Raw genomic sequence first — 25,908 nt, 5'->3', positions numbered from 1 at the left:
AGTGGTGCACACCAGTACATTGCATGCCTCGATAAATGACATATATCATCACTTTTTTCAACTCTGAGAGTTATTCGAACAAGAGGATCAAATGGTTGCTTATCACACTGATGATCTATACTAGGGTTTATTTGGTTGTCCTTTTTGGTGCAAGTCCATTAACAATGCCTATGCATGTCTACTCAAAAGTAAGTCCTGTTGAGTTCAGTGAGAGTTATTCACAGGTAAGCATGTATAGGATTTCAGCCTAAACAGGTTTTTTTTGGCGTACCAGCAAACTAAACACATTCAGATTTCTGATTTTTGGATGGGAGTCACCAGCTGAATAAGAACTCCCAGCTCAAGACGGTCAACCAAAACTTTGGTTAAGTTAACCAAGACAGGAGTATGGATAAACAGCTGGCTCTTTAGCAAACATTACAGCTGAGATATGTTTTGTCTTCCCTGCAGCGGCCTTCCATTGCCAACAGCACATAATGCAGTGTTAATACATTCCAGTGGAGGTTCTGGGAGTTCCAGTGAGTCTGAGAGCAGCTCCGAATCCGATTCCGATAGTGAGACCAGCTCCAGCGACAGTGAATGCAACGAGGAATCCCGCAGCGGCACTCCAGAGGTAAAACCAAGCAGTCACTGACTCCCTCTCCAAAACCATCCACATGACTCCAGGACCTTTGGAGTACAATGGGCGCTTGGGGGATCCATTCCAGGACCTTCCACAGATACCAAATTCTGTGGACAATCAAATCCGTAGGGAGGCGCCAGCACACCAGAAGTGTCTTTCAGAAGTGTCCAGGAGGCCTTCAGTGGCATGGGGAGGCTACACACAACCTCCCAGCTTCTTAGAAGGCCTTTGGGATGGTTCTGAAAGGCACTTCTGGTTGCATCCAGGAGGTCCTTTGAGGCCCTCCAGCCATGCGCTCGCATCCACAGATATTCAGATCTACTGATGCCAAGATTGTGGATAAGGAGGGTCCTTTTTATTTCCATCCTGAAAATACAAAGGCTTTGGGCCCAATCCTATCCAACTTTCCAGCTCCGTTGTAGCCACAGTGCAGCCCTGTGGTAAGCTATGGGAACATGTGTTTCCCTAAAAAGGCCCCAGTGACTGCCCCTCCACGACAGGATGCAATGCAAACCCCACTGGTACAACTGCAGCAGCACTGGAAAATTGGATGGGATTGGACCCTTTGTTTTGTAACAAGGCTGCCTTCTACTGAGTCAAGCTGCTAAGCCATTTCGGTCTGGGTAATCTGACAACAAAGAGAGGTCTTTCTTATTTGTACCTGAGAAAAAAGCCAGTGACTGAACCTGGGACATTCTGCATGAAAAGCAGGTGCTTTGCCAATGAACCATTACCTCTTCCCTTCTGCCTGCCTTAGTAGATTGCACATCTGTCTGTCTGTCTGTCTGTCTGTCTGTCTGTCTGTCTGTCTGTCTCATATACTGCTATACAAATAATACGTATAAGAATATAAATGAAGAAATGCATAACTAGGCTCTCCCCCCTGCCCAGATCCAAGGGAACAGTGGTGAGATGCATAAGACAAGATGTACGAGTTGTCTTGTTCAGGCACCCGGGACCCAGTTATTACAGGTTTCAAGACCACGTGCACCCTGAGCCACTCTTTTCTTTGATTTGATCCTTGATTTTAATTTTGTTCTGATTCCTTCTTTCCCTCCTAGTAATGATCTTTGGGAAAAGAAACAGCACTAACGGCAGCAAGCAATGCACTTGCCTGTTGTGCAATTTAAAGCTTAAGGCCCAGACCATTAAACAGCCCAGTCCTAACTAAATCCCTGCATAGTCATTCAGCAGCACCAGCACAGGCTTTGCTGCATCCCACAGAGGATTCTTGGCTGCTTAGAGGTCTCTTTGGTAAGGGAAAATTTGTCCCCTTGCCCTGGGGTAAGCTCCAGCAGCCACTATGGGCCAACTCAGACCTGCGCCAGCGATATCACTGTTGCAAGTCCGAGCTGATCCGTGCTGTTAGATCAGGGAAGAAGGTTAGGATTTGGCATGAACCCACCCCTTTCCAGGGCCCCATCTGCCCCTACCTGCCCCATCTCCTCTCCATTCTGCCTTCCCCTGCCCCGTTCAACCCCCACCCCATTCCTCCCACCATGCCGGACTTACCTGCTTCAATAGGACAGCAAAACTCTGCTGGTGAATGCAGGAAGGCTCTGGCCTTTTCACCAGTGCACCACACTGCCACAAAGCACTTTAAGGTGCACATTTGGCAGCCAGAATAGGCAGAACACCAGCGCTTCCTTTCAATAGGGCTGGGCTGTTAGATTAAGCAGTAGCCATGGCTTGTGTTAAGCAGAAAACAATGCAGTGAACATGATGCTTGTTTCACTTTAACAAGTCTTGCTTCTCCATCGCTGGTTCTCCTGCAGCCTGAACCCCCCTCCGCAAACAAATGGCAGCTGGATAAGTGGTTAAACAAAGTGAACCCCCACAACAAGACGATCATCAACAGCCAACACGAGAGTCACGGACAGGACAGCTCGCAATCTCAACCCGATTCGCAGGTGGAAGGACAAAGCAAAGGGAAGGTCAACAGCAGCCTGCCCCTGACCGATTCCAAAGACAGGGCGCTACGAAGCCCCATCCGAGAGAAAGCCAAACCCCGTGTCGCCCAGAAAGCTCCGGCAGAAGCGAAAAGCTCCAAGCAGAAGTCACCAGCTCACAATGAACCCGCCTCCCAAAGGACGACTGGGAAAAAGCAACCCAAAAAGGTTGAAAGGACTTCCAGCGTCGAAGACTACAATTGGCCCAAACCAAATATCACCAGCAGCACGCCCAAAGAGAAGGAGAACCCAGAACCCCAAGAACCACCCAAAGTTCGCACAAAGGTCACCGCTGGCAAAACCGCTCCCAGGAAGGAGCCGAGAACTAGCATGGGGCCTACTCCCGAGAAGAAAAAGTACAGGGGCCCCAGCAAAACCGTCCCCAAGTCCCGGGAATTTGTGGAAACGGATTCATCCACCTCGGATTCCAACACGGACCAGGAGGAAGGCCTGCAGGTGAAGAACTTGCAGGCCTGCGTTGGCGCCGACAGCGGCCTCAAGGCCAAGGACTCCAGCGGCAACATCCTGAGCGTCAGCAGCCTGACTAGCAACAGCAGCAGTACCTCCGTCGACCAAAACAGCAACGACCTGGAGGAGCCGCTCTTCTCGCCGATCCCCATCGTGCAGAACGAGCCCCTGTCCCCGCTCAAAGAGTTTGAAGAGCTCAAGTACCTCTGGGTGAAAATAGACCTGAGTTTACTCTCCCGGGTCCCCGGGCAAGAGCGCTTTGAGAGCACGTCCGGGAAAACGGAGCCACGGGAGGTCAACGTGAAACACCGGCGGCAATCCCGGGAGTCCCCCATGCCAGCCGCTGAAAAGCCTTCTGCTAAATCCAAAAGGAAGCACAAGGTAAGCCTTCTTACTACTGCTCCAGGGGTCTCCAAACCCCGGCCCGGGGCCAGATGTGGCCCACAGAGAGACTCTATCCGGCCTGCAGCCAGCCTCTGATCCCCTGAGAGCCTCTGGCCCAGTTGACCATAAGAACATAAGAACAGCCCCACTGGATCAGGCCATAGGCCCATCTAGTCCAGCTTCCTGTATCTCACAGCGGCCCACCAAATGCCCCAGGGAGCACACCAGATAACAAGAGACCTGCAAGGCTTCCTGGGAATTGTAGTTAAGAACATAAGAACAGCCCCACTGGATCAGGCCTTAGGCCCATCTAGTCCAGCTTCCTGTATCTCACAGCGGCCCACCAAATGCCCCAGGGAGCACACCAGATAACGAGACCTGCAAGGCATTCTGGGAATTGTAGTTAAGAACATAAGAACAGCCCCACGGGATCAGGCCATAGGCCCATCTAGTCCAGCTTCCTGTATCTCACAGCGGTCCACCAAATGCCCCAGGGAGCACACCAGATAACAAGAGACCTCATCCTGGTGCCCTCCCTGGTGCCCTCCCTGGACCAAACGCAACCAGAGTTGTGACTGCAGGGTGGGGGAATGGGGGGGTCCATTTAAGTGTGTGTTTTATTTCTTGGGCTGTGTTAGTGCTTGGGAAAATCCTGGACATTGGAGCCTATTCATTCTTTCATCCAAGATCTATCTCTAATGTATTTATTTAAATTTTATATTTAATTTTTTTTTTCTGGCCCTCGACAGTGTGCCAGATATTTGATGCAGCCCTTTGGCTGAGAAGTTTAGAGACCCCTGCTATAACTCATGGGGAGCAGCTTGGTTGTTATCTCTCAGGAAGGATCTGCTAATCTTGTCTTTTTCTGGAACATTCTTTCCATCAATGGGAACTACAGGCATGTGTCATTTAACAACCATTCGCTTAATAACAGACCACATATATGACTGTGGTTAAAGCAAAAAAGATGATCTGAGTGAGGCAATCATGAGGCAACCCATAGCCTGCAGCAGAGGGTCTGTTTACACAACGTGACAGGCTCTTAATGCAGAGAAGAGGCAATTTATCTCCAGTAGCCTGTGCAGCCACCTAGCGTCTGGCAGGGAGTGTCGGTTTATACAACAAAGGCATGTGAACTGAATGTTCACTTAATGATCTAATTGCATAACAACGGGGATCAGAGAACATATCCCCATTGTTAAGTGGCACACGCCTGTATTTCTGTATTTATCAAGGGCACCAGGATGCAGGTCTCTTGTTATCTGGTGTGCTCCCTGGGGCATTTGGTGGGCCGCTGTGAAATACAGGAAGCTGGACTAGATGGGCCTATGGCCTGATCCAGCGGGGCTCTTCTTATGTTCCTATGTTCTTATTTATTTATTTATTTATTTATGCGACATGTTTTGGGCTTGTACACATTGGATGTCAGGCTGGGTGGGAGGGGGGCAAAGACAGCAGCAGGCCTTCCTGGCCCAGGAGACCTGACATGGATCTCCTCAATTCTGCGCCCGCTCAATAGCAGACGCTGATCCAAGGAAACCCATTGGGGCCACCTGAGTCTTACACGGGGTAAGGGAGCGTAAGCGTAGAGGAGAGAGTAAGCATAAGAGGAGCGTAAGTGTAAGAGGAGAACTGGCGCCGCTTCCCAGCTCTGCTGGTTGCAGAGGTCGCTGATTCAGCGCCACCAGCCCTGGGCGCTAGAGAAGCATAGGATTGGGCTGCCAGGTAGCTTCTTGGTAAGGTTGGCCCTGTTTGATGGATAATCTATTTTTGGAACATTAACACCAGATTTTTTCTTAGACAGGCATGTCTCCATTCAAGTCAACGAAATGCACTTGCTGTAGCGGTGGTTGAGTTGTGTCTTTACTGTACATTGGGAAGGGAAAAAAAAAGACACATGGCATTTGTTACATAAAGAGTTGTGATTTGTCAAAATGCCGTTCACTTATCTAGCCGCCCTCTCTTTCCAACAACGATGTGTAAAGCTGAATCTATTGTGACTTGAGAGACAATGCTTTATCATGTGTTTTATGTTATTTATGCCCAGGGGTACCCTATCTTGTGGGATATGACAGCATGCTTCAAATGTGAATGTGTTTTCCAGAAAGGAAACGGAGGTTTTATATCAAAAAATGAATATTTGCTGTGTCTGTGAGGTGGTCTCCCCCCCTCCCCCCCCAAAATGACTCTACTTCTGGTCGCAAAGAGTAAAAATGATTTCAGGGCTTTAAAAAAGAAAAGAAAACAGCCTGCCATAAATCTCCACAAATGTAACGTCAGCCATCAATACCGCTTGCTTCCCGAACATGCCAGCCTGACTGCTGTCTGAGAGGGAGGGAAGGGGCTGAACAAAAGACCTGCATTTGTCCCTGTGCTGGAGATGGACTAGACAGTTTACAGGCATCTGTCTCATGGCTGTCCCACAGAACTGCATTGTCATGTTGACAACGCAGGTTGACTCAAATGGTGCAGCGCGCGATCGAGTAATTGAGGGATTTAATTGTCATAGGCTCAGAAGGTGGTTCCCAAGACACACACTGTTGGTCCTTGTAGGGGCCTTCGCCTGGAGGGGCCTGGAGCAGGCTTGTTTCTCCCCAGGGAGGCCTCAGATTGGCTGGAGGGGGAGGGGGTTCCAGCACCCTTGTCCTCCTCCCTAGCAGGGCTGCCAAACCTGGCCTAGGAGCAGGAGCTGTTGACCTCACAACTCCCTGCTTCATACTGACTGCCTCTCATCCCTGGCCCCCCTGTTTTATGGAGCAAGCCTGTCCCCTTTGGCCCCTCCCCTTCATCCAGGTGGGGCAGAAAAGGCCTTTCCTGTTCCTGGCTTGTTTCCTGTAGTGTTCCTTGTTGGCCCTGCCAGCCTCCTCTGGCTGGTTGGGGTGAGCCAACCTGCTTTGCCCCCTGCGAGAGCGGTGAAGCCTCCCCATCCTGGGCATGGGGTGCCTGCTGCTGGGTAAGTCGGGGGTCAGGGCATCTGGGAGGGGCCCCGACAGTCCTCCTCTCTGTCTGCAGTAGGGCTGAACTGAATCCCCCCATCACGTGTCACCAGAGCAGCGATTTTCAACCAGATTGCCTCAGCACTTTGGCATGCTACGAATAGTCCACAGTGTGGCATGGGAGTTTGGAGAAGGGTCATTTATTTGTAGGACCATTGGGGAATATGAGCCCCGTGCTGGCACAGTGCTGTGCCCGTCCACAAACAGATGGTGTGCCCTGAAAATGTTAGCACCTTGTCAGTGTGCCACGAGATGAAAAAAGATTGAAAATCACGGCACCGTATTTTTCACATGAGCAGTGGCGTCACTTGGTGGAGGAGGCCAGAGCATCACCTGTATGATGAACCTCTTCCCATGCAGTGAGCAGGGCAATACCCTGGGCAGTGGGCATGGTGGTGTAACATCACCCTGCCCCACAGTTTTTTTTGGTTATAACTTTTGATAGAATAGAGATAGTTCAGCTCAGCTTGTTTCATTGCATTCTGCATGAAATTCCGCATCAAATGTTATATAACATGATGGTATTATTCAAAAATACCAAGATTTTAAAAATTTTGACCGTTGGTGTCATCCTCCTGTGCATGTCACCCACTTTAGCCTGCACCCCCTGCACTCTCTAATGACAATGAGATAAATTTGGGAGGACATTTCAGCAAGTTTGGGGTCAGGATGGGGGCGCCAAGCTAGCAGCAGCATCAATCACGTTCCCAGTTGTGAAAATTGCCATTTATTATTATTATTATTATTATTATTATTATTATTATTATTATTATTATTATTAACAGTATTTATATACCGCTTTTCAACTAAAAGTTCACAAAGCGGTTTACAGAGAAAAATCAAATAACTAAAGGCTCCCTGTCCCAAAAGGGCTCACAATCTAAAAAGATGCAAAAGAACACCAGCAGACAGCCACTAGAACAGACAGTGCTGGGGTGAGCTGGGCCACTTACTTTCCCCCTGCTAAAAAAAAGGAGCACTCACTTGAAAAAGTGCCTCTTACCCAATTAGCAGGGGTCATTTTTTGCCTAAAGTGAGCCTAAAGTGCATCGACCTCATTCTGATTGCTTGATGATGATGTCATGTGATGGTGTGACATCATCACGAAGCTACATTAGAGCGGGAGGAAGTTTCATGAAACCACCTCCTCTCCCCAGAATCCGTTTTCAACCAAAAAGAATTTGGAAAGAGAGTTATTGGCCCACTTTCACTGGTGCAACAAAAGCATCTTAAGTTGCAAAGTAAGTGCAACAAAAAAAATTCTAAGAAAGGGGCTGAGTGAAATGAATGCCAAATTCTGTGGCTGGTGTCCACTCAATCCAAGTTGCAATTGCTTGGAAGGACAATTGTGTGGGTTTTTTTTTCAATAGTTGGCACAATGCAATGCAGTGTTGTTAACACCGTACCTCTCCGGTTTCTGTTGTTGTGATCAAAGCAATCGGAAAACGTGGACACCTTTGGCGAGAACAAAAAGCAACGCCTGGAGGACTCCTCTGCTTCGTGCTTGCTGCCACCCTGCATCTCTCCAATACCCAACCACAGAATAACCAATGCTAAAGAGTAAGTACTTCATAATATTGAGATGAACCTGTAACTATAAGGCTGTTCAGCCCCAAACGTTGCCAAGAAATGTCTCCTTACCATTGATTTTTCTCTTTATGTAAAGCAGTGATTCCCAAACTTTTTTGACTTGACCTACGGCTCCCCATTAGGGCTATAATCCTATATATTGTATAGGGTGGAAGGTTTTTTGCAAGGATTCCACACCTCCCCCGGCTGGTTTCTACGGCATCCCGGGGAGCCACGGCTCACAGATTGGGAATCACTGCTGTAAAGGGACATGGTAGTCCCCTTAGCAGTGTTATGTGGTTAATTACTGTATAGCCACAATGGACTTAAGCCTTCATTTTTAACATCATTGCAATGGCGTCACTAGGGTTTGCATCACCCAGTGCAGGAGGCAAGCATGTTACTCCTATGATGGACCTCCTTCCATGCAGCATGCAGAGCAATGCGCCAGGCGGTGGGTGTAGTAATGTACTATCGGCCCACCCCCACTGGTTTTTTTTTACTATATCTTTTGATGGAATAGAGATATTTCAACGTGGTTTGTTTCATTGCATTTTGCATGAAATTACACATCAATTGATATATAACATGATGGCATTATTTGAAAATACCAAGATTATAAACATTTTAGCCAGTACTGGTGTCACACACACACACACACACACACACACACACACACACACACACACACACACACACACACACACACCTGGTGTGGCCTGCACCCCCTAGCAATGCCACTGCATCAGTGGAATAGTTTGTGTGTTTTAGACGTAGCAAGTAATTTTATTCACACAAGCATTTTCATTCTACCTGGAACGCTGACAAAAGCATTGCATCCAATTCACAGAAAATATTTCAAAATTTTATACAGCAAGTTCTCACTTAAAAGTTCTCAATAGAACTTGGAAACTGCAACTTTAAGCAAAACGACTTATAATGAAACCAATTTTACTGTAGGCTAATTGATATATGTGAACAAGAATTATGTTCCTATTTCGGGTCACATAAAACATCACTAAATTTCTAAATGATGACCAAAACACTTCTCGTATTAAACTCTGAAATAAATGTGAACTTTGGGGACTAGAGAAAACTCACACAGACATGGGGAGAACATGCAAACTCCACAAACACTGGCCCCACCCAGGAACTGGGTTTTGTTTTTGTTTTTTCTTTCTCATCAACTTTATAACGAAATGACTTAAAATAAAACGAGTTGAAGTGAGGACTTGCTGTAGTCATGCAGGTTGGGTTACATAGTTCCTACAGGAATCAACAACAGTTTTGCACATCACCTGAATCGGATTTGAACAGCATGGATGCATCAATCAGGTCCAGCTGCAACATGAACAACAGACTCAGTGCAAGTTCCGTAGAACAGAACATGCCCAGGTCATCTTTTTCCCAGGGTGCCAACAGTTTTACATATGGAATCAAGCCCTCAGTCAGTCTTGGATGGGTGACCAAAGAACAGTAGACAGCGATTTAGCATAAATTAGCTCAGAAAGTGATGTACCTCATTTCCCAATTCTTTTCATTTATTCCCTGTACCTTGCCTCATCTAGCCAATTTTTCTACTACAAATTATTCCAACAGACATTGTATAAAAGTGGCCAGATGTTTTCTTTAGTTCTATCTCTTCCTTGATGGTAAAAGATGTACTTTTTGGTTAATGTTCCCATGAGCCAAGAAATAACCTCCTCTTTAGGTTTATTAAGTAATCCTGAAATTAGCGTGTTATTCTTGGCTTATAAATCCATTGTCAACCAAAACCAGTGACTTCATGACCTCTGTTTTATCTGTGTAATTGCTAACTTGCCTTGATGCCATTGAATTGACCCAGATTCCCTCTTTTAAATCTCCTGTTTCTCATTTTTTTTTTTTAAAGAACAGTTTACATGGGATTAGATACATTTAAGAAGGTAACAGAAAGGAATTTACTTCTGGGTCACACCTTGAAATGCCATACATTTATCCTTCTCCAACACTTCCATAAACAGTTCTTTGAGAGAGAGAGAGAGAGAGAGAGAGAGAGAGAGAGAGAGAGATCTTTTATTTCCTGCCTTCATCAAACCCTAGGGATTTACCCCCAACCTAATGTTTCTTAATTTGAGCTTGTTTTCTAGGTCATTAATTTGATTCCTTAGAGCTCTGCAACCATTGGTATCCTTTGTTAAAATATAATTGTGTTCATCAATAGTTATTTCCCCTATGCTAGCTTTCCTTTCCCCTTGGTCCCAGATGCTTCTAGTTGACAAGCAAATTTTTTTTTTTAAACTTTCTTACCTGTTATGTTTAATTGAGACCGTGATCACATTGCGGTTTGTTATTAATATAACCTGACTTCATAGTTAACCCGATGAAACCTGATAACTTTCAGGATGCCAGGAGAATGCCAAGTCAAACGCACAGCACATGCATCTGAAAGAACAGAGATTCAGGGAACAGAGATTCAGGAGCATTCGACACAATAAACAAAGATACAGAATGGGTCACTGCTGATAGCAGCAGTTTTATTGAGGATGTTTGAAGGGGAGCTGAGACTAATGGCTTTCCATTTGCAAGCCAAAGGCAACAGATCCAGGGGGATTTTCAGAATATTTCTGCAAATTTCTGCAAATGTCTCAACTTTTCCCAATCATGTGTGGTTCTGTCATGGCTATGCGATAATGTCAGTTTGTGAGCAAGCAAGACAGAGCCCATCTAAACAACCAGGAATCCTGTATTCATACAGGTGCACATTCAAAGAACTCCAGTCCCATCTTCTGCCAAATGCATTGTGTTCAGCAGGCATGTGTCCCGCTTTAAGCATTCGATGAACACTAGTTGAACTAGAAAGGATTAAGATCATATTTTTGATAAATCAATCCAGAATATTTACCCACCTCTCCATTTCTCACAGCCCAATCCTGAGCTGCCCGGCACCCAGAGGAGCCACAGCAGCAAAACGGTGACCACTGCATTCTGTGGGCTTCAGGCAGCTGCTGGAGGCTCCTGAGGGAAAGGGGACATTTGTCCCCTTCCCTAGGGAATGGCCAAGTCCCGCAAAGGGGCTACATAAGTCTGCGCCAGCTATTCAGCCAGTGCAGAGTTGTGTGGCCCCTTGTCAGGCCAGGAGGCCTGACGCATGGTTCTGAGTCTAGCAGAGCTGTCTTGCCTCCTCTCACCCCGCTTCCTTCCCCTGCCCCAAAATGCCTCCTCCCTTACCCAGCTCACCTCTCTGCCGCCCAGAGTTTGGCCCTTGCTCTGATCTGCATGTGGTGGGCTTCCTCCTGGTGCTGGCTCAGTGCAGACTGGTTCTCAGTCAATGTTGTCAGTCAGTGTCTCGCGCGTGTGCCTTATAGCACATTTGTGACACTTGGCACCGATGGAGGGACAACCCTGGGCCTTAAGGATCGGGCCCTCAGACCCTCCCTGCTCCAATAACATTTGAATAAGAGAGTCACATGAATTGCAAAAATCCTGTGACAAATTGCTGGTGTCAATGTAAGTCACTCCTTGGGAGGTGTAGCCCTAATGGGGAAAACTGTTTAATTCATTCTGCTGTTGTACTCAAATGCTGTTGGAGCCACACAGGACTCAACCAAAGGACTGTGGCAAGTCACATTGTACTGAACACAACTCTAGAATTACCAGTGCAAACTAGAATCCTTCCTTCGCCTGCAGGTATACTTGGAAAGGATGAATAAAATCTACCTTTGAATGTATATTGAGTGCTAACTCAGGTCCAAGGGGGTAATTAAATTGTGTTAAAAAGTAACTAATCTGATCTTGTATGTGTATCCTTGGCTACGTATTAGATAGGTAAGATAAGATGGGTAGATAGATAGAATATGTCAGTGAAAATGGTAATAAAATCCCCTTTTGACAGCAGCGGTTTTTATTTGCTAATGGCCACAATTAGGGAATAATCAAAATAGATGCCGCTATCATTATAAGCAGTGAAGTGAAGCAGGGTACCGCCTGCTTAGGTGAGGCTATTGAACTCCCCCTGATCGAGAAATCAAGCCGCTTTGCTTTGCTTGTTCCTCTTTGATTTGTTGCTTTGAGGTATTGTAAATCTATAAATGCCTGACACTGACTTAAATTGACTAAGAGGGAGACATAAATTCTTGTTGACTTAATTTCCTATTGAAAATTTGAGTCAATAATCATGAAAAGTAAATGGCTGTAGAATGCAATATTAGTTGTCTAAGGAAAGATTAAAATTCAAGTAATCTTCATTGACTGGACTAGGATAGTAACTAAAATAAGAAGAAGAAAAAATCCATGGTCAAATTAACATGTTAAGAACTCAGCTGGGTCCAATAGGTGGGTTTTTTTTTTTACGACCAAGAGTCTAAGCATCAGTCATTTTTCTAAGGGGAAAGCAAGCTGTTTTCCAAGGCCATGTCATGCCAGCCTCATCTCTAGGTTACCCAAGGATGGCATTCTGTAGAGGAGAGCGCTCTTGTTGTAGCAGTGAATGGGGGAGCCATTTTCTTCCCAGCATCTTAATTGGGGCATGTGCTTCTCCTGTACGGAGGCAGGGCAACCAGTTAAGGGCCCAATCCTTTCCAACTTTCCAGTTCCGGCACCGCGATGCAGCCCTGAGGTAACGGAACAAATGTTCCCATACTTTGAGGAGGGCTCTGTGACTGCCTCCACACCACAAGATGCAGTGCATGCCCCATTGGCACAGCTGCACTGGCACTGGAAAATTGGATAGGATTGGACCCAGACTTGGTGCTACCTGTAATCCATCCTTCTTGCAACTGTCCTAGGTTTCAGGAGTCAAGGTGGAAGGGTGGGCAGAGAATCAAGGAAAAGACTCCTTTATGCTTGCACAGGAGGGCAAGAACATAAGCGGGAGCCAACTCTTTCCAATGGGCCTTGGGCAGCAGTTGGCCTCAGCTGGCTCCTGCCCTCTTCCTGCCATACAGGTGTGCACCTATGAACACTAGCAGCCCAATCCTATGGGCTGAAGCCTGCAGCAGAATGCATGTTCTGCTGGCAGCCGCTGTTGAAAAGCAGCCCTAAAGCACCTTCCAGCACCCGCCAAGGAAGGCAAGATGGCGGGGGAGGGGAGGACGGGTAGGGAGGGTGGAATGGGGCGGTGAGGGGTGCAGCTGAGTGGGGAAGGAGAGGGGAGGCTGTGGGAGGGAATACATCCAGCAGCAGTGGAGCCCCCAGGAGCAGCCTCCACTTGCCCTTTCTCTCCTCAGACTTGCATTAGCGAAGGTCTGAGGAATCCCATTGCAGAGTAGGAAACTTACAGAGGGGTAAGGGGACTTAACCACTTTCCCCCTCCAGAGCCTCTCGATACGCCCCCTTCCCACTGGATACAGTGCACCCATTTTTGGCACAGCTGCACCAGTGTGCGGGAAGGATAGGCTTGGGCTGTAGCAGAGCCTTGCTGGATCAGACCAAACAGCCACTCATGGCCAGCCGTGGGAGCTTCCTAATGCCAAGCAGCTTTGGAAGGGCACCCCCAACCCGCCCCACAGGGGTCCCCATCATACTAGTAGCCATCTAAGGGCCCAATCCTATCCAATTTTCCAGTACCAGCTGTGCCAATGGTGTATACACTGCAACTTGTGGTGGGGAGACAGTCACAGAGGCCTTCTCAAGGTAGGGGAACATTTGTTCCCTTATCTCGGGGTTGCATCGTGTCTGGAAAGCTGGATTGGATTGGGCCCTAAGTTGACTTCCTGCTTTCTACAGTGACCAATCAGGAAGCTCACATGTAGGGCAGGAAGGCAAGAAGCCTTCTTCTCCTCTTGCTCCTACTCTGTTCAGCCTCTTATGTGGTGGAAGGGTTCAAGGTTGCTGTGGGTGTTCAGATTATGATGCTTTATAGAGCAGGGGCTACCTTAGACACTTGGCATTTATTTAGCATTTGCAGTCCTGTCAGAGCATTCTGTCCATGCAAAGACCATATGCACCTGCTCAGCTCTGTGGAATCTGATGTTCTAGGAACAAGAACATTTCCACCCTCGCTCTACAGACATCCATCATCCCACTCTTAGCGGCCACAGGCTCCTCAATGATACATCAGGAGGCATGACAGACCCTGTGAATCTGACAGGGCTTCCTCGTTTCTGCCTAGAGTCAGACCTGCTTATGACAAATGGTCCTCCTTTGTTTCTCAGCAGCAGCAACTCCACGAAAAAGGTGACAAAGAAAAGGGAAGAGAAGCTGTTTCCACCTCCGTTGTCTCCCCTGCTGGACGAGGCCGTGCCCAGGCGGAGCAACAACAACGACAGCAGCTCCTTTGGCCAAGAGAACAACCTGACGACCCCCTTGCAAGTCAGCACCTGCTCCAAGCATAGGAAAAATGAGAACAAAACCTCTTCCAACCCAAAGGGAATCTGTGTAAGGGTTCAATCCTATCCACATGTTCCTGGGAGGAAGCCCCATTGGCTATAATGGGGCTTACTTCTGAATAGACATGCATAGGATTGGGCTCCAAGTCACCAGAAGGAACACTGAGTAAGATGGTCAGCGCCAAGACACAGGCCATGGTCCAATGGGAGTCTGGAGTCACACCAGGGGCCAGGGTCTTAGGATTATCTGGTGTGCTCCCTGGGGTATTTGGTGGGCCGCTGTGAGATACAGGAAGCTGGACTAGATGGGCCTATGGCCTGCTCCAGTGGGGCTGTTCTTATGTTCTTAACTACAATTCCCAGGAAGCCTTGCAGGTCTCTTGTTACCTGGTGTGCTCCCTGGGGCACTTGGTGGGCCGCTGTGAGATACAGGAAGCTGGACTAGATGGGCCTCTGGCCTGATCCAGTGGGGCTGTTCTTATGTTCTTAGGAATTGGGGGGTCTTAGGAGTTTTGGGGCCCAATTGGAAGCACTTTTGCAGGGCCCCCTCTAATTTTGCAGGGTCCCCTCTACTAAATTTTTTAGCACATTTAGCTTGAATGTAGCTAGACCTAGACATAACATTGGCTACTCCCGTGCAAGTGGATAGGACTCCTGTACTTATGGTGGTTGTGCAGAATAGGCACCTGGGAGGTCAGCCGAAGGGAGACAGGGTGGCTCGCCCAGCCCACAGCGCTCCCAGACTCTTGCCCATTGCTGCCCTGTCCGTAGCAGCTCACTCCACAGTGAGACAAGGGAAAGGATGGCGCCGGGAGCTGTGAGGGTGGGGAAAAAGCAAGGTGTGCCTTTTGCCACCCGTATGGTACCAATTTCAGGCCAACTGGAAGTCGCAGTGGGCAGGAGCGGCTTCCAAAGTGACCTGATGCATGGGGCCCAATTGGGCAAAATCTCCCCAATTGCCTCAATGCCGGCCCTGCCATGTGCCAAGGTTTGATCCTGCAGCCATCAGCATGCTACCACTGAGCTGCCCTGTTTGACTCGTACCACGGTCCCTGAATTGACCAGATCTTTGATTTAGCCAAACTTTTCCTTGTGACATTCCACAGCAGTGTAACGGAATTCATCGATGATTTAACCGGTGTGATATAAAGGAGGAGGGTGAATTATTTTCAGCAGCAATTCTGCTGTTTAGACCCAGCTCCCTCGCTCATCATTGGATATTCCAAATTTTCGCTTGTCTTTTCACCTCCTCACATTTTCATTTCAGTAAGCCAGCCATGCTACAAGGCACCCCTGCTGACATTACACCTTTTGGGAAGCGGGTGTTAATGATGCCTTGTGCACGGGCAATATGTCGCGGTGGCGCTCAGTTAATTTGCTGAGCTTGACTTATGACACGAAGTCCGCGCACTGCAAACCGTGCGCCTGGGTTTTAATTTCAAGAACACAGACCGACGTTATGTGACATGCCAAGGTATTATTAGCACGAAAGCTGAAGCTGCTAATTAAAATAGCTTTTTTTTTTTATCTGCAGGAAGAGGACTCCCACAGCAGGCCTGCAAACACTTTGCTCGACACCTGCCATCTCGACAATGAGACCTGGTCCACCACCCCTGCCTTCGCCAACGGGAACCCTGAGCCCAGGAGGCCGAAAATCACGTTTGATGACATGTATGTAGTCAGAGTGGACTTTACTGTTTCTTGTTTAGAGTTTGAATTGCCAGGATCCTTCCACCTAACAAGGTCTGATTACAAGGACATGCTGATTTTCCAGGTGTTGGTGGAAGCCCTTTAGAACGCTGGTTCCCAGCCCGTGGTCTGTGGGCCACAGGCAGTCCACGAGAAGTGGTCCAAGTCTCAACCAAACAAGATTACCTTTCATCACTTCCGGCATCTCACCAAGTGAGCGCTCCCTCCACTGACCACCAGAGAGGGTGAAGACCGGACCGCCCGCATCTTTAGTCAGTGCTGAAGTGTCCGTTGTGGCTCTTCCCTCTCTAGCAGTCGATGGGGAGGGCATTCGCTTGGGAGATGCCCCAGATACTGGGCTGCAGGGGGGTTCCGAGATGGCTAGTGCTGGAGGTGGCATGTTTACTGGTATGATTATATATACGAAGTTACAATGTTATATGTAAATATACAAACTTACTAAGTTAAGATAGATGGATGGATGGATGGATGGATGGATAAGGAAGGAAGGAAGGAAGGAAGGAAGACTAGATAGATAGATAGATAGATAGATAGATAGATAGATAGATAGATAGATAGATAGATAGATAGATAGATAGATAAGAACATAAGAACATAAGAACAGCCCCACTGGATCAGGCCATAGGCCCATCTAGTCCAGCTTCCTGTATCTCACAGCGGCCCACCAAATGCCCCAGGGAGCACACCAGATAACAAGAGACCTCATCCTGGTGCTCTCCCCTACATCTGGCATTCTGACTTAACCCATTCCTAAAATCAGGAGGTTGCGCATACACATCATGGCTTGTACCCCATAATGGATTTTTCCTCCAGAAACTCGTCCAATCCCCTTTTAAAGGCGTCTAGGCTAGACGCCAGCACCACATCCTGTGGCAAGGAGTTCCACAGACCGACCACGCGCTGAGTAAAGAAATATTTTCTTTTGTCTGTCCTAACCCGCCCAACACTCAATTTTAGTGGATGTCCCCTGGTTCTGGTATTATGTGAGAGTGTAAAGAGCATCTCCCTATCCACTCTGTCCATCCCCTGCATAATTTTGTATGTCTCAATCATGTCCCCCCTCAAGCGTCTCTTTTCTAGGCTGAAGAGGCCCAAACGCCGTAGCCTTTCCTCATAAGGAAGGTGCCCCAGCCCCGTAATCATCTTAGTCGCTCTCTTTTGCACCTTTTCCATTTCCACTATGTCTTTTTTGAGATGCGGCGACCAGAACTGGACACAATACTCCAGGTGTGGCCTTACCATCGATTTGTACAACGGCATTATAATACTAACCGTTTTGTTCTCAATACCCTTCCTAATGATCCCAAGCATAGAATTGGCCTTCTTCACTGCCACCGCACATTGGGTCGACACTTTCATCGACCTGTCCACCACCACCCCAAGATCTCTCTCCTGATCTGTCACAGACAGCTCAGAACCCATCAGCCTATATCTAAAGTTTTGATTTTTTGCCCCAATGTGCATGACCTTACACTTACTGACATTGAAGCGCATCTGCCATTTTGCTGCCCATTCTGCCAGTCTGGAGAGATCCTTCTGGAGCTCCTCACAATCACTTCTGGTCTTTACCACTCGGAAAAGTTTGGTGTCGTCTGCAAACTTAGCCACTTCACTGCTCAACCCTGTCTCCAGGTCATTTATGAAGAGGTTGAAAAGCACCGGTCCCAGGACAGATCCTTGGGGCACACCGCTTTTCACCTCTCTCCATTGTGAAAATTGCCCATTGACACCCACTCTCTGCTTCCTGGCCTCCAACCAGTTCTCAATCCACGAGAGGACCTGTCCTCTAATTCCCTGACTGTGGAGTTTTTTCAGTAGCCTTTGGTGAGGGACCGTGTCAAACGCCTTCTGAAAGTCCAGATATATAATGTCCACGGGTTCTCCCGCATCCACATGCCTGTTGACTTTTTCAAAGAATTCTATAAGGTTTGTGAGGCAAGACTTACCCTTACAGAAGCCATGCTGACTCTCCCTCAGCAAGGCCTGTTCGTCTATGTGTTTTGAGATCCTATCTTTGATGAGGCATTCCACCATCTTACCCGGTATGGATGTTAGGCTGACCGGCCTATAGTTTCCCGGGTCCCCCCTCTTTCCCTTTTTAAAAATAGGCGTGACATTTGCTATCCTCCAATCTTCTGGCACTGTGGCCGTTTTGAGGGACAAGTTGCATACCTTAGTCAAGAGATCTGCAACTTCATTCTTCAATTCCTTAATAACCCTTGGGTGGATGCCATCAGGGCCCGGTGACTTATTGATCTTTAATTTATCAATGAGGTCTGAAACATCTTCTCTTTTAACCTCTATCTGACTTAACTCCTCGGTTAGGAGGGGCCGTTCGGGCAGCGGTATCTGCCCGAGGTCTTCTGCCGTGAAGACAGATGCAAAGAACTCATTTAATTTCTCTGCCATCTCTAAGTCTCCTTTTATCTCCCCTTTCCCTCCCTCACCATCCAGAGGGCCAACCGCTTCTCTGGCGGGTTTCCTGCTTCTAACATATTTGAAGAAGCTTTTATTATTCCCCTTAATGTTGCCGGCCATGCGTTCCTCATAGTCTCGCTTGGCCTCCCCTATCACCTTCTTACATTTCTTTTGCCACAGTTTATGTTCCTTTTTATTCTCTTCATTAGGGCAAGACTTCCATTTATGGAAGGAAGCTTCCTTGCCCTTCACAGCCTCTCTAACTTGGCTGGTTAGCCATGCAGGCACTCTCCTGGATTTAGTGGAACCCTTCTTTCTTTGCTGTATACACCTCTGCTGGGCCTCTATTACTGTTGTTTTAAGCAGCCTCCATGCACTCTGGAGAGACTGGACTCTTTTTACCCTCCCTTTCAACCTCCTTCTAACCAGCCTCCTCATTTGAGGGAAGTCCGCCCGTCGGAAGTCAAGGGTTTTTGTTAGAGATTTGCCTGGTATTCTTCCCCCAACGTGCACGTCAAAACGGATCGCAGCATGATCACTGTTCCCCAATGGCTCAGTAACGTTTACATCTCTAACCAGGTCCTGCATATCGCACAAAATTAAATCCAGAGTCACCTGTCTTCTGGTGGGCTCCGTGACTAGCTGATCTAAGCCACAGTCATTTAGCACGTCAAGAAATCCGGTTTCCTTATCGTGACCAGAACACAAATTGACCCAGTCAATATGAGGATAATTGAAGTCCCCCATGATTACAACCCTGTCCTTCCTTGTCACCTCCCTGATCTGTTTCCTCATTTCAAGGTCCCCATCAGATTTCTGGTCTGGAGGACGATAGCACGCCCCCAGTATTACATTGCTGCACAAGCCTGGTAATTTAACCCACAGAGATTCTACGGTGGAGTCGGACCCACCTTCAATCTCTACTTTGCTGGATTCTATCCCTTCCTTAACATAAAGGGCCACCCCACCTCCAACACGCCTCTGCCTGTCCCTCCTGTAGAGTTTATAGCCCGGGATTGCGGTATCCCACTGATTCTCCGCATTCCACCAGGTTTCCGTTATGCCCATTATGTCAATATTTTCCCTTGTCACCAGACATTCCAGTTCTCCCACCTTTGCTCGTAGACTTCGGGCATTCGCATAAAAGCATTTATACATGGAATGCCCCAGGATGGGCTGCTTATTCGCTCCTTTGTCCCCGCATCCTCTCATTGTGCCAAACCGTCTATCACATCCCATCACCCTACCTTTCCCAATTTCTTCTCCTACCCTGCCTTTGTCTTGTTGTTCTCTAACCTCCCCATCCTCATCCCATAGGGATGAGGAGTCCCGAACCGGATGCCCCTCGGCTCCTGTCGGCCTTCCCCCAGGGATCAGTTTAAAAGCTGCTCTGCCACCTTTTTAATGTTATGCGCCAGCAGTCTGGTTCCATTCTGGTTCAAATGGAGCCCATCCCTCTTGTACAGGACCCGCTTGTCCCAAAACGTTCCCCAGTGCCTAACGAATCTAAACCCCTCCTCCCTACACCACCGTCTCATCCACGCATTGAGACCCCTGATCTCCGCCTGCCTAGCTGGCCCTGCGCGTGGAACAGGTAGCACTTCAGAGAACGCTACCTTTGAGGTCCTGGCTTTCAGCTTCCTGCCTAAAAGCCTAAATTTGGCCTCCAGGACCTCCCAGCTACACTTGCCCACATCGTTGGTGCCGACATGCACCATAGATAGATAGATAGATAGATAGATAGATAGATAGATAGATAGATAGATAGATAGATAGATAGATAGATAGATAGATATTATTATTATTATTATTATTAACAGTATTTATATACCGCTTTTCAACTAAAAGTTCACAAAGCGGTTTACAGAGAAAAATCAAATAACTAAATGGCTCCCTGTCCCAAAAGGACTCACAATCTAAGAAGATGCAAAAGAATACCAGCAGACAGCCACCAGAACAGACACTGCTAGGGTGAGATGGGCCAGTTACTCTCCCCCTGCTAAAAAAAGGAGCACCCACTAGAAAAAGTGCCTCTTAACCAATTAGCAGGGGTTAGATAGATAGATAGATAGATAGATAGATAGATAGATAGATAGATAGATAGATAGATAGATAGATAGATAGATAGATAGATAGGGAAGGAAGGATGGATGGATGGATGGATGGATGGATGGATGGATGGATGGATGGATGGATAGATTCAATAAAATAAATTTGTCACTGTCTGCTTCTTCTCTGACCATTATTATTGTTCAAAATAATTTTGTCAAGGTAGAGTGCCAAAAATTTATGGGCCCTGGGTCCCAAATGACCTTGGTATGCCACTGGAAAATTGCTTATAGTCCACAACAATTCTAGTTTTTGCCTCAGTGGTCCAAAGTCTCCTTAAGGATGGGAACCACTGATCAAGAAGAACATAAGAGAAGCCCCTGCTGGATCAAGCCAAAGGGCCTCCCAGTCCAGCACGATGTTTTCCACAGTGATCCACCAGCTGCCTCTGTAAAGCACAGAAGTGTGAGAGAAGAGCAGACTTCTCTCCCATCATTGTAGCAACTGGTATTGAGAGGCAGACTTTTGCTGAAGCCATCACGGCTAGCAGCAGTTGATAGCCATTCCATAAATGGCATTTGTCCATAAATGGCATTTAATGTCACCACCCCTCGTGGCAATTATACACTGAGTGAAGAAGTACCTCCTTTAGGGCCCAACCCTATCCAATTTTCCAGTGCCAGTGCAGCTGTGCCAATGGGGTGTGCACTGATTCCTGTGGTGGGGAGGCAGACACAGAGGCCTCCTCAAGGTAAGGGAATGTTTGTTCCCTTATCGTGTGGTTGCACCAGTGCTGGAAAGTTGGATAGGGTTGGGCCCTTAGTCTGTCTTAAATCTCCCACCACTTGGTTTCATTGAACGACCCAGCCTGGTTTGAGCTTAGTAAGAATCACTTCCCTCTCTCCTCGCCATGCATAATTTTATAGGTCTCCATCGTGTCCCCCTCAAGTCCCCTTTCTTCCAAGCTAACGAGCCCCAAATGCTGTAGCCTTCCCCTCATAAGGAAGGTGTTTCAGCCCTCTGATCATTCGGATTCCCCTCTGTGATTGTGGCGGGTCATGCAAATCGAGAAGTACGTATATTCGTACATGCAGAAATCTCCCTGCATTTGTTGCAGGGCATGGATTTTAAACCTTGATATGTCCGATTATGTTTGGGACTTCTAGAAAAGAAAAGAAAAAAGAGGCCAAGAGGCAGGAGAGGCACCTGAGATATTTTTCACTGCATAAGGCAGGAATTGGACCTAGGATAATTTTACATGCAAAATATGTGTTCTGCCACTGAGCAATGACCCTTCGGCCTTAGATTTGCGTGCATGCAAGAATTGAAATTGACCATCAACTCAGGAAGCATATGGCTGTTTTGCTACTGATCACAGATTTGTGCATCATTTATAATTAAGCAGGCTTATTTTGTTGACGAATGTTTTCAGATCAACTAATGTTGCATTGCTGGCTCTTTTTTCCCCCCCCTATTTATATATTTTATTTTGCATTTTCGCTTTTCTAATGGACGCTTGTTATGGTTAATCACTTTGAATTGTTTCTCTTTTCCTTCTGTTCAGCAAGGTTTAATAGGCCCCCTTGGGCTTCTGGTTTCCACAGTTAGCCATTTTGCAGCCAGCTCATCAATCACTTCTTTGTATCCAGCAGCTTTGCACTGATAAGACTGGGAAGAAGACAAAATAAATGGATGCAGTTCATCCTGGAACCCAGTCAGGGCTTTTTATCAGAGGTTTGCCCAGCTGTGACCTCAAAGAGACAGAACATTAACCATGCTTTGCTTTCTTTAACCATAGTTAAGTGTCACCTTTGGGTATCTAAACAGCAATAAGGATTAGCTACAAACCAGGAGGAGAAAATGTCATTGCCAAGCCATGGTTTGCATTAACCGTGGTTAAGCATTTCATCTGCACCAAGCAAACCATGGTTGCAGCAATTTCCTTATGCCTTAGGTGTTTCTGGTGCCGTGAGGTTTCAATTTCAGCCATGGTTTCACTGTCCATTTGTGATCTTAACCAAGCGTGATGCACAATTAACAACCAAAGTTAAGCATTCTGTCTAGACGGGTTCAAAATGGAAACTGAAACTACATGAGCTATCATCATCATCATCCTATCACCGTGGTGTCACAGCCCACCAGGTGTTTGGACTGATGGGATTTTTGGGTGCTCACCAGTTCAAACGCAACCCAAAAGTTTAAGGGCTGGTGAGATATAGTGTTGGATGTGCCTAACAGTGCAGCTTGTTGCAATTCTTCAACTGTTCTTGTTGTTGTTGTTACTATTAGGCTTCACAATGCCGATTATTACATGCAGGAGGCCAAGAAGCTAAAGCACAAAGCAGATGCCCTGGTAAGTGTTCTTATTGTACTTTTTTTGTGCCAGGGTATTTCCAGCACCGATGCAGCCCTGAGGTCAGGAACATTCTCTTACTTTGTGGAGACCTCTGTTACTGTCGTCCGTCCATCCCCCCCCCCACCGCAGGATGCATGCAAGCGCCATTGGCATGGCTGCAGCAGTGCTAGAAAGCTGGATGGGATTGGGCCCTTAAGTGTCTTTATTGTTTAATAAATGAATATTTTCAAGGACCTCAGTAGATTTTGACCTGTTGTTTAAATGGACCAACAAGATTCAACGAGAGGTATTGATGATCCAGCTTGCTTCTGTCTGCTTAGCCCCACTCTTGACTCTGCACCGTTCGTGTGCTAGAATTTGTTGCGAAAATGTAATAAGACAGAGGAGGGGGAGAAGCCCATGCTGAGTTTCTGCATTCAGCAACAGTGGGTCTTCTGACCTGAGTGTCTGCTCTGTAGGTTTGGGTTCCTGCCATCTTCTTTCCAGTCTAACTCAAGACTGTTCAATGACCTGCTCAGGTTTGTTCAGCCTACTGGCCCAGGTGTTCTTCCTGGATCCCCCATGCGCATTGCTCAGGATCTGGCCTCCGTCCTGCACTTCTGGGCTTTATACCTCTTGACGGGGCTGTGTCAGGAAGGTGGCCTAAGCTGACAGCCGGCTCAATCGCAAGAGCACGGCTCACAGAAGCAGACTGATAATACCTCCCATGGCCGGTTGACGTTTCAGGGAAGGCCCAGAATTGCGTGCTGCCTCTCTGGCTGTGAGGAAATATTTATGGCCACAGACTCATGCTCCATATGCAGGCAAAGGCCTCCCCCCCCCCACCTGTCTGATGCACTCAGCACATCGAGTAGTCTTCTATCTTGTCTGAGCCTGGCAGAATTCAGGCACTTCCTCGTGCAGCACTAATGAAGAAAGGCACCATGCATCATGCTGTTGACTGCAGGCAGCTCTTTCCTGTCACATGTCATTCGACATCCCTGTGGTCCTCCTGGAATGCCAGGACAGGCACTGTTTAGCAACTTGTTGGCACACAACAGGCCTTGCTTGGCCACAGCAAGCCTCCCCTGTCAGTCATTATTGACATTCGTTGTTGGCAACCTTCAGTCTCGAAAGACTCTGGTATCGCGCTCTGAAAGGTGGTTCTGGCACAGCGTCTAGTGTGGCTGAAAAGGCCAATCGGGAGTGACAATCCCTTCCACACCGGGAGCAAGTGCAGTCTGTCCCTGGCCTGTCTCCCTGGCTATGGGCCTTCCTTCTTTGCCTCTTTGCCTCAGACTGTTGGCCAAGTGTGTCTTCAAACTGGGAAAGGCCATGCTGCATAGCCTGCCTCCAAGCGGGCCGCTCAGAGGCCAGGGTTTCCCACTTGTTGAGGTCCATTCCTAAGGCCTTCTGATCCCTCTTGCAGATGTCCTTGTATCGCAGCTCTGGTCTACCTGTAGGGCGCTTTCCTTGCAGGAGTTCTCCATAGAGGAGATCCTTTGGGATCCGGCCATCATCCATTCTCACGACATGACCGAGCCAACGCAGGCGTCTCTGTTTCAGCAGTGCATACATGCTAGGGATTCCAGCACGTTCCAGGACTGTGTTGTTTGGAACTTTGTCCCACCAGGTGATGCCGAGGATGCGTCGGAGGCAGTGCATGTGGAAAGCGTTCAGTTTCATTAAACCTTTGCATACTGCTCTGCGAGTGTGCTGTGTTTCTTATGTCTGCCCTCTAAAGTCAGTGAATACTGATATCCCCATATTGCAGTTAGAAAACTGAGAGTAAGTGGCTTGCCAAGAACACTTGTAGTGCAATCCTAGGCATGTCTGCTTGGAAGTAAGTCCCATCGATTTCAACAGGACTTTACTCCCAGGTAAATGAGCATAGGATTGTAGCCTCAATGGAACCAGGGAAATCCTGGTTCACAATTCATCATCGTAGCTACTGTGACACCCGCTCACCGCAGCAAGCACCCCCCTCTGGGGAGAACCCAGAAGTGACATCACGTAAAATGATATCATGTGCTCTTGTGACATCACTGCCCCGGGAGGCAAGGCAGTGCGTCAGATGATCCTTCATTGGGTAAAACCTTGGTCCAGTCTTAATGGGGCACTGTGTTGACCATAAGTTGATTCCTCTCTTGAAGTCCAAGCCAGCACATACCTTGAACTTGTTCCTCCTCGCTTTTTTTTCCAGCTCTGGAAAAGTTGGCAAAGCCGTGAATTACGCTGACGCTGCCCTTTCCTTCATTGAGTGTGGGAATGCCATGGAGCGCGATCCATTAGAAGCGAAATCTCCCTACACGATGTACTCAGAGACTGTGGAACTCATCAGGTTAATGTCTTTTCTGTGATCATTTTCATAATCTCATTTCACTCATAATTAGAACTTGGTTCGTTTTTTTAAAAGTATCGTTTTGACCTCATTAATGATTCGTCCAAGGCATCTTCATCTCAGAAGTCATCATAATTAGTTCTTCTTGCCATTTTATTAATGTCATGGAAAATTTATAATTGATGGACATTACTGTTATAAATTAGCCCCCTTAGAGGTTATAATGTGTGTGTTATATAATTTGCAATATTCATAAAATTAAAATTGAAATGTAGTGGGTGGAAGTAAAGCAGAGTAATTTCACCATTTGGCAATGACACTTGTCTTTTAAAAGAGGTAGTTTGATCATTCGAAACATTGAAGGGAGGTCCATTGGGATCTTGGTTATAAACCCTGTTTTCTGGAGGTTTATAATTTGGCTGTTAAAAATGGTTCCAGCCTGAAACTTGGCAAGATACAGTTGCGACTTGTAAGCACCCATTTTGCAAACGCTCAAGGAATTTAGCTTGTATTCTGCTTGAATAAATGCACATTTCTGACACAATTAGAAATCAGTGCAAGGTTCAATTTTCAAAATGAAGCTTGCTATTTCATGGGAAGCAAAGGGCCCCAGAGTAGACACCCTACCGTCTATTTTTTTGGACCTCTGAATGCCTTTTCACAGCCATTTTTTCCTCAATATATTGCTCGGATGCCATTGGTTTGCTTTGTTTGCCTTCCCTGTGGTCCTTGTGTCATCCTTACCTTCACTGTGTGCTC

General features: G+C 47.3%; 1 protein-coding gene across 1 annotated transcript in view; it reads left to right on the top strand.

Annotated features, from left to right (window-relative positions):
* Nucleotides 1–430: 430 nt before the first annotated feature.
* AFF2 (ALF transcription elongation factor 2) overlaps nt 431–25,908 on the top strand; it is a 37,323-nt gene continuing 11,845 nt past the window's right edge. The window contains exons 1-8 of the mRNA XM_066610979.1: nt 431–613; nt 2,398–3,420; nt 7,855–7,979; nt 14,126–14,345; nt 15,831–15,967; nt 22,763–22,826; nt 23,316–23,347; nt 25,012–25,149. Coding sequence (XP_066467076.1) covers nt 431–613; nt 2,398–3,420; nt 7,855–7,979; nt 14,126–14,345; nt 15,831–15,967; nt 22,763–22,826; nt 23,316–23,347; nt 25,012–25,149 — 1,922 coding nt within the window. The remainder of the gene's footprint in view (nt 614–2,397; nt 3,421–7,854; nt 7,980–14,125; nt 14,346–15,830; nt 15,968–22,762; nt 22,827–23,315; nt 23,348–25,011; nt 25,150–25,908) is intronic.

The sequence above is a fragment of the Tiliqua scincoides genome, unplaced genomic scaffold (genome assembly GCF_035046505.1).
Source record: "Tiliqua scincoides isolate rTilSci1 unplaced genomic scaffold, rTilSci1.hap2 HAP2_SCAFFOLD_115, whole genome shotgun sequence".
NCBI lineage: Eukaryota > Metazoa > Chordata > Lepidosauria > Squamata > Scincidae > Tiliqua > Tiliqua scincoides.
The sequence above is the reverse complement of the archived record's forward strand: the minus strand, read 5'-3'. Positions and strand labels throughout refer to the sequence as shown.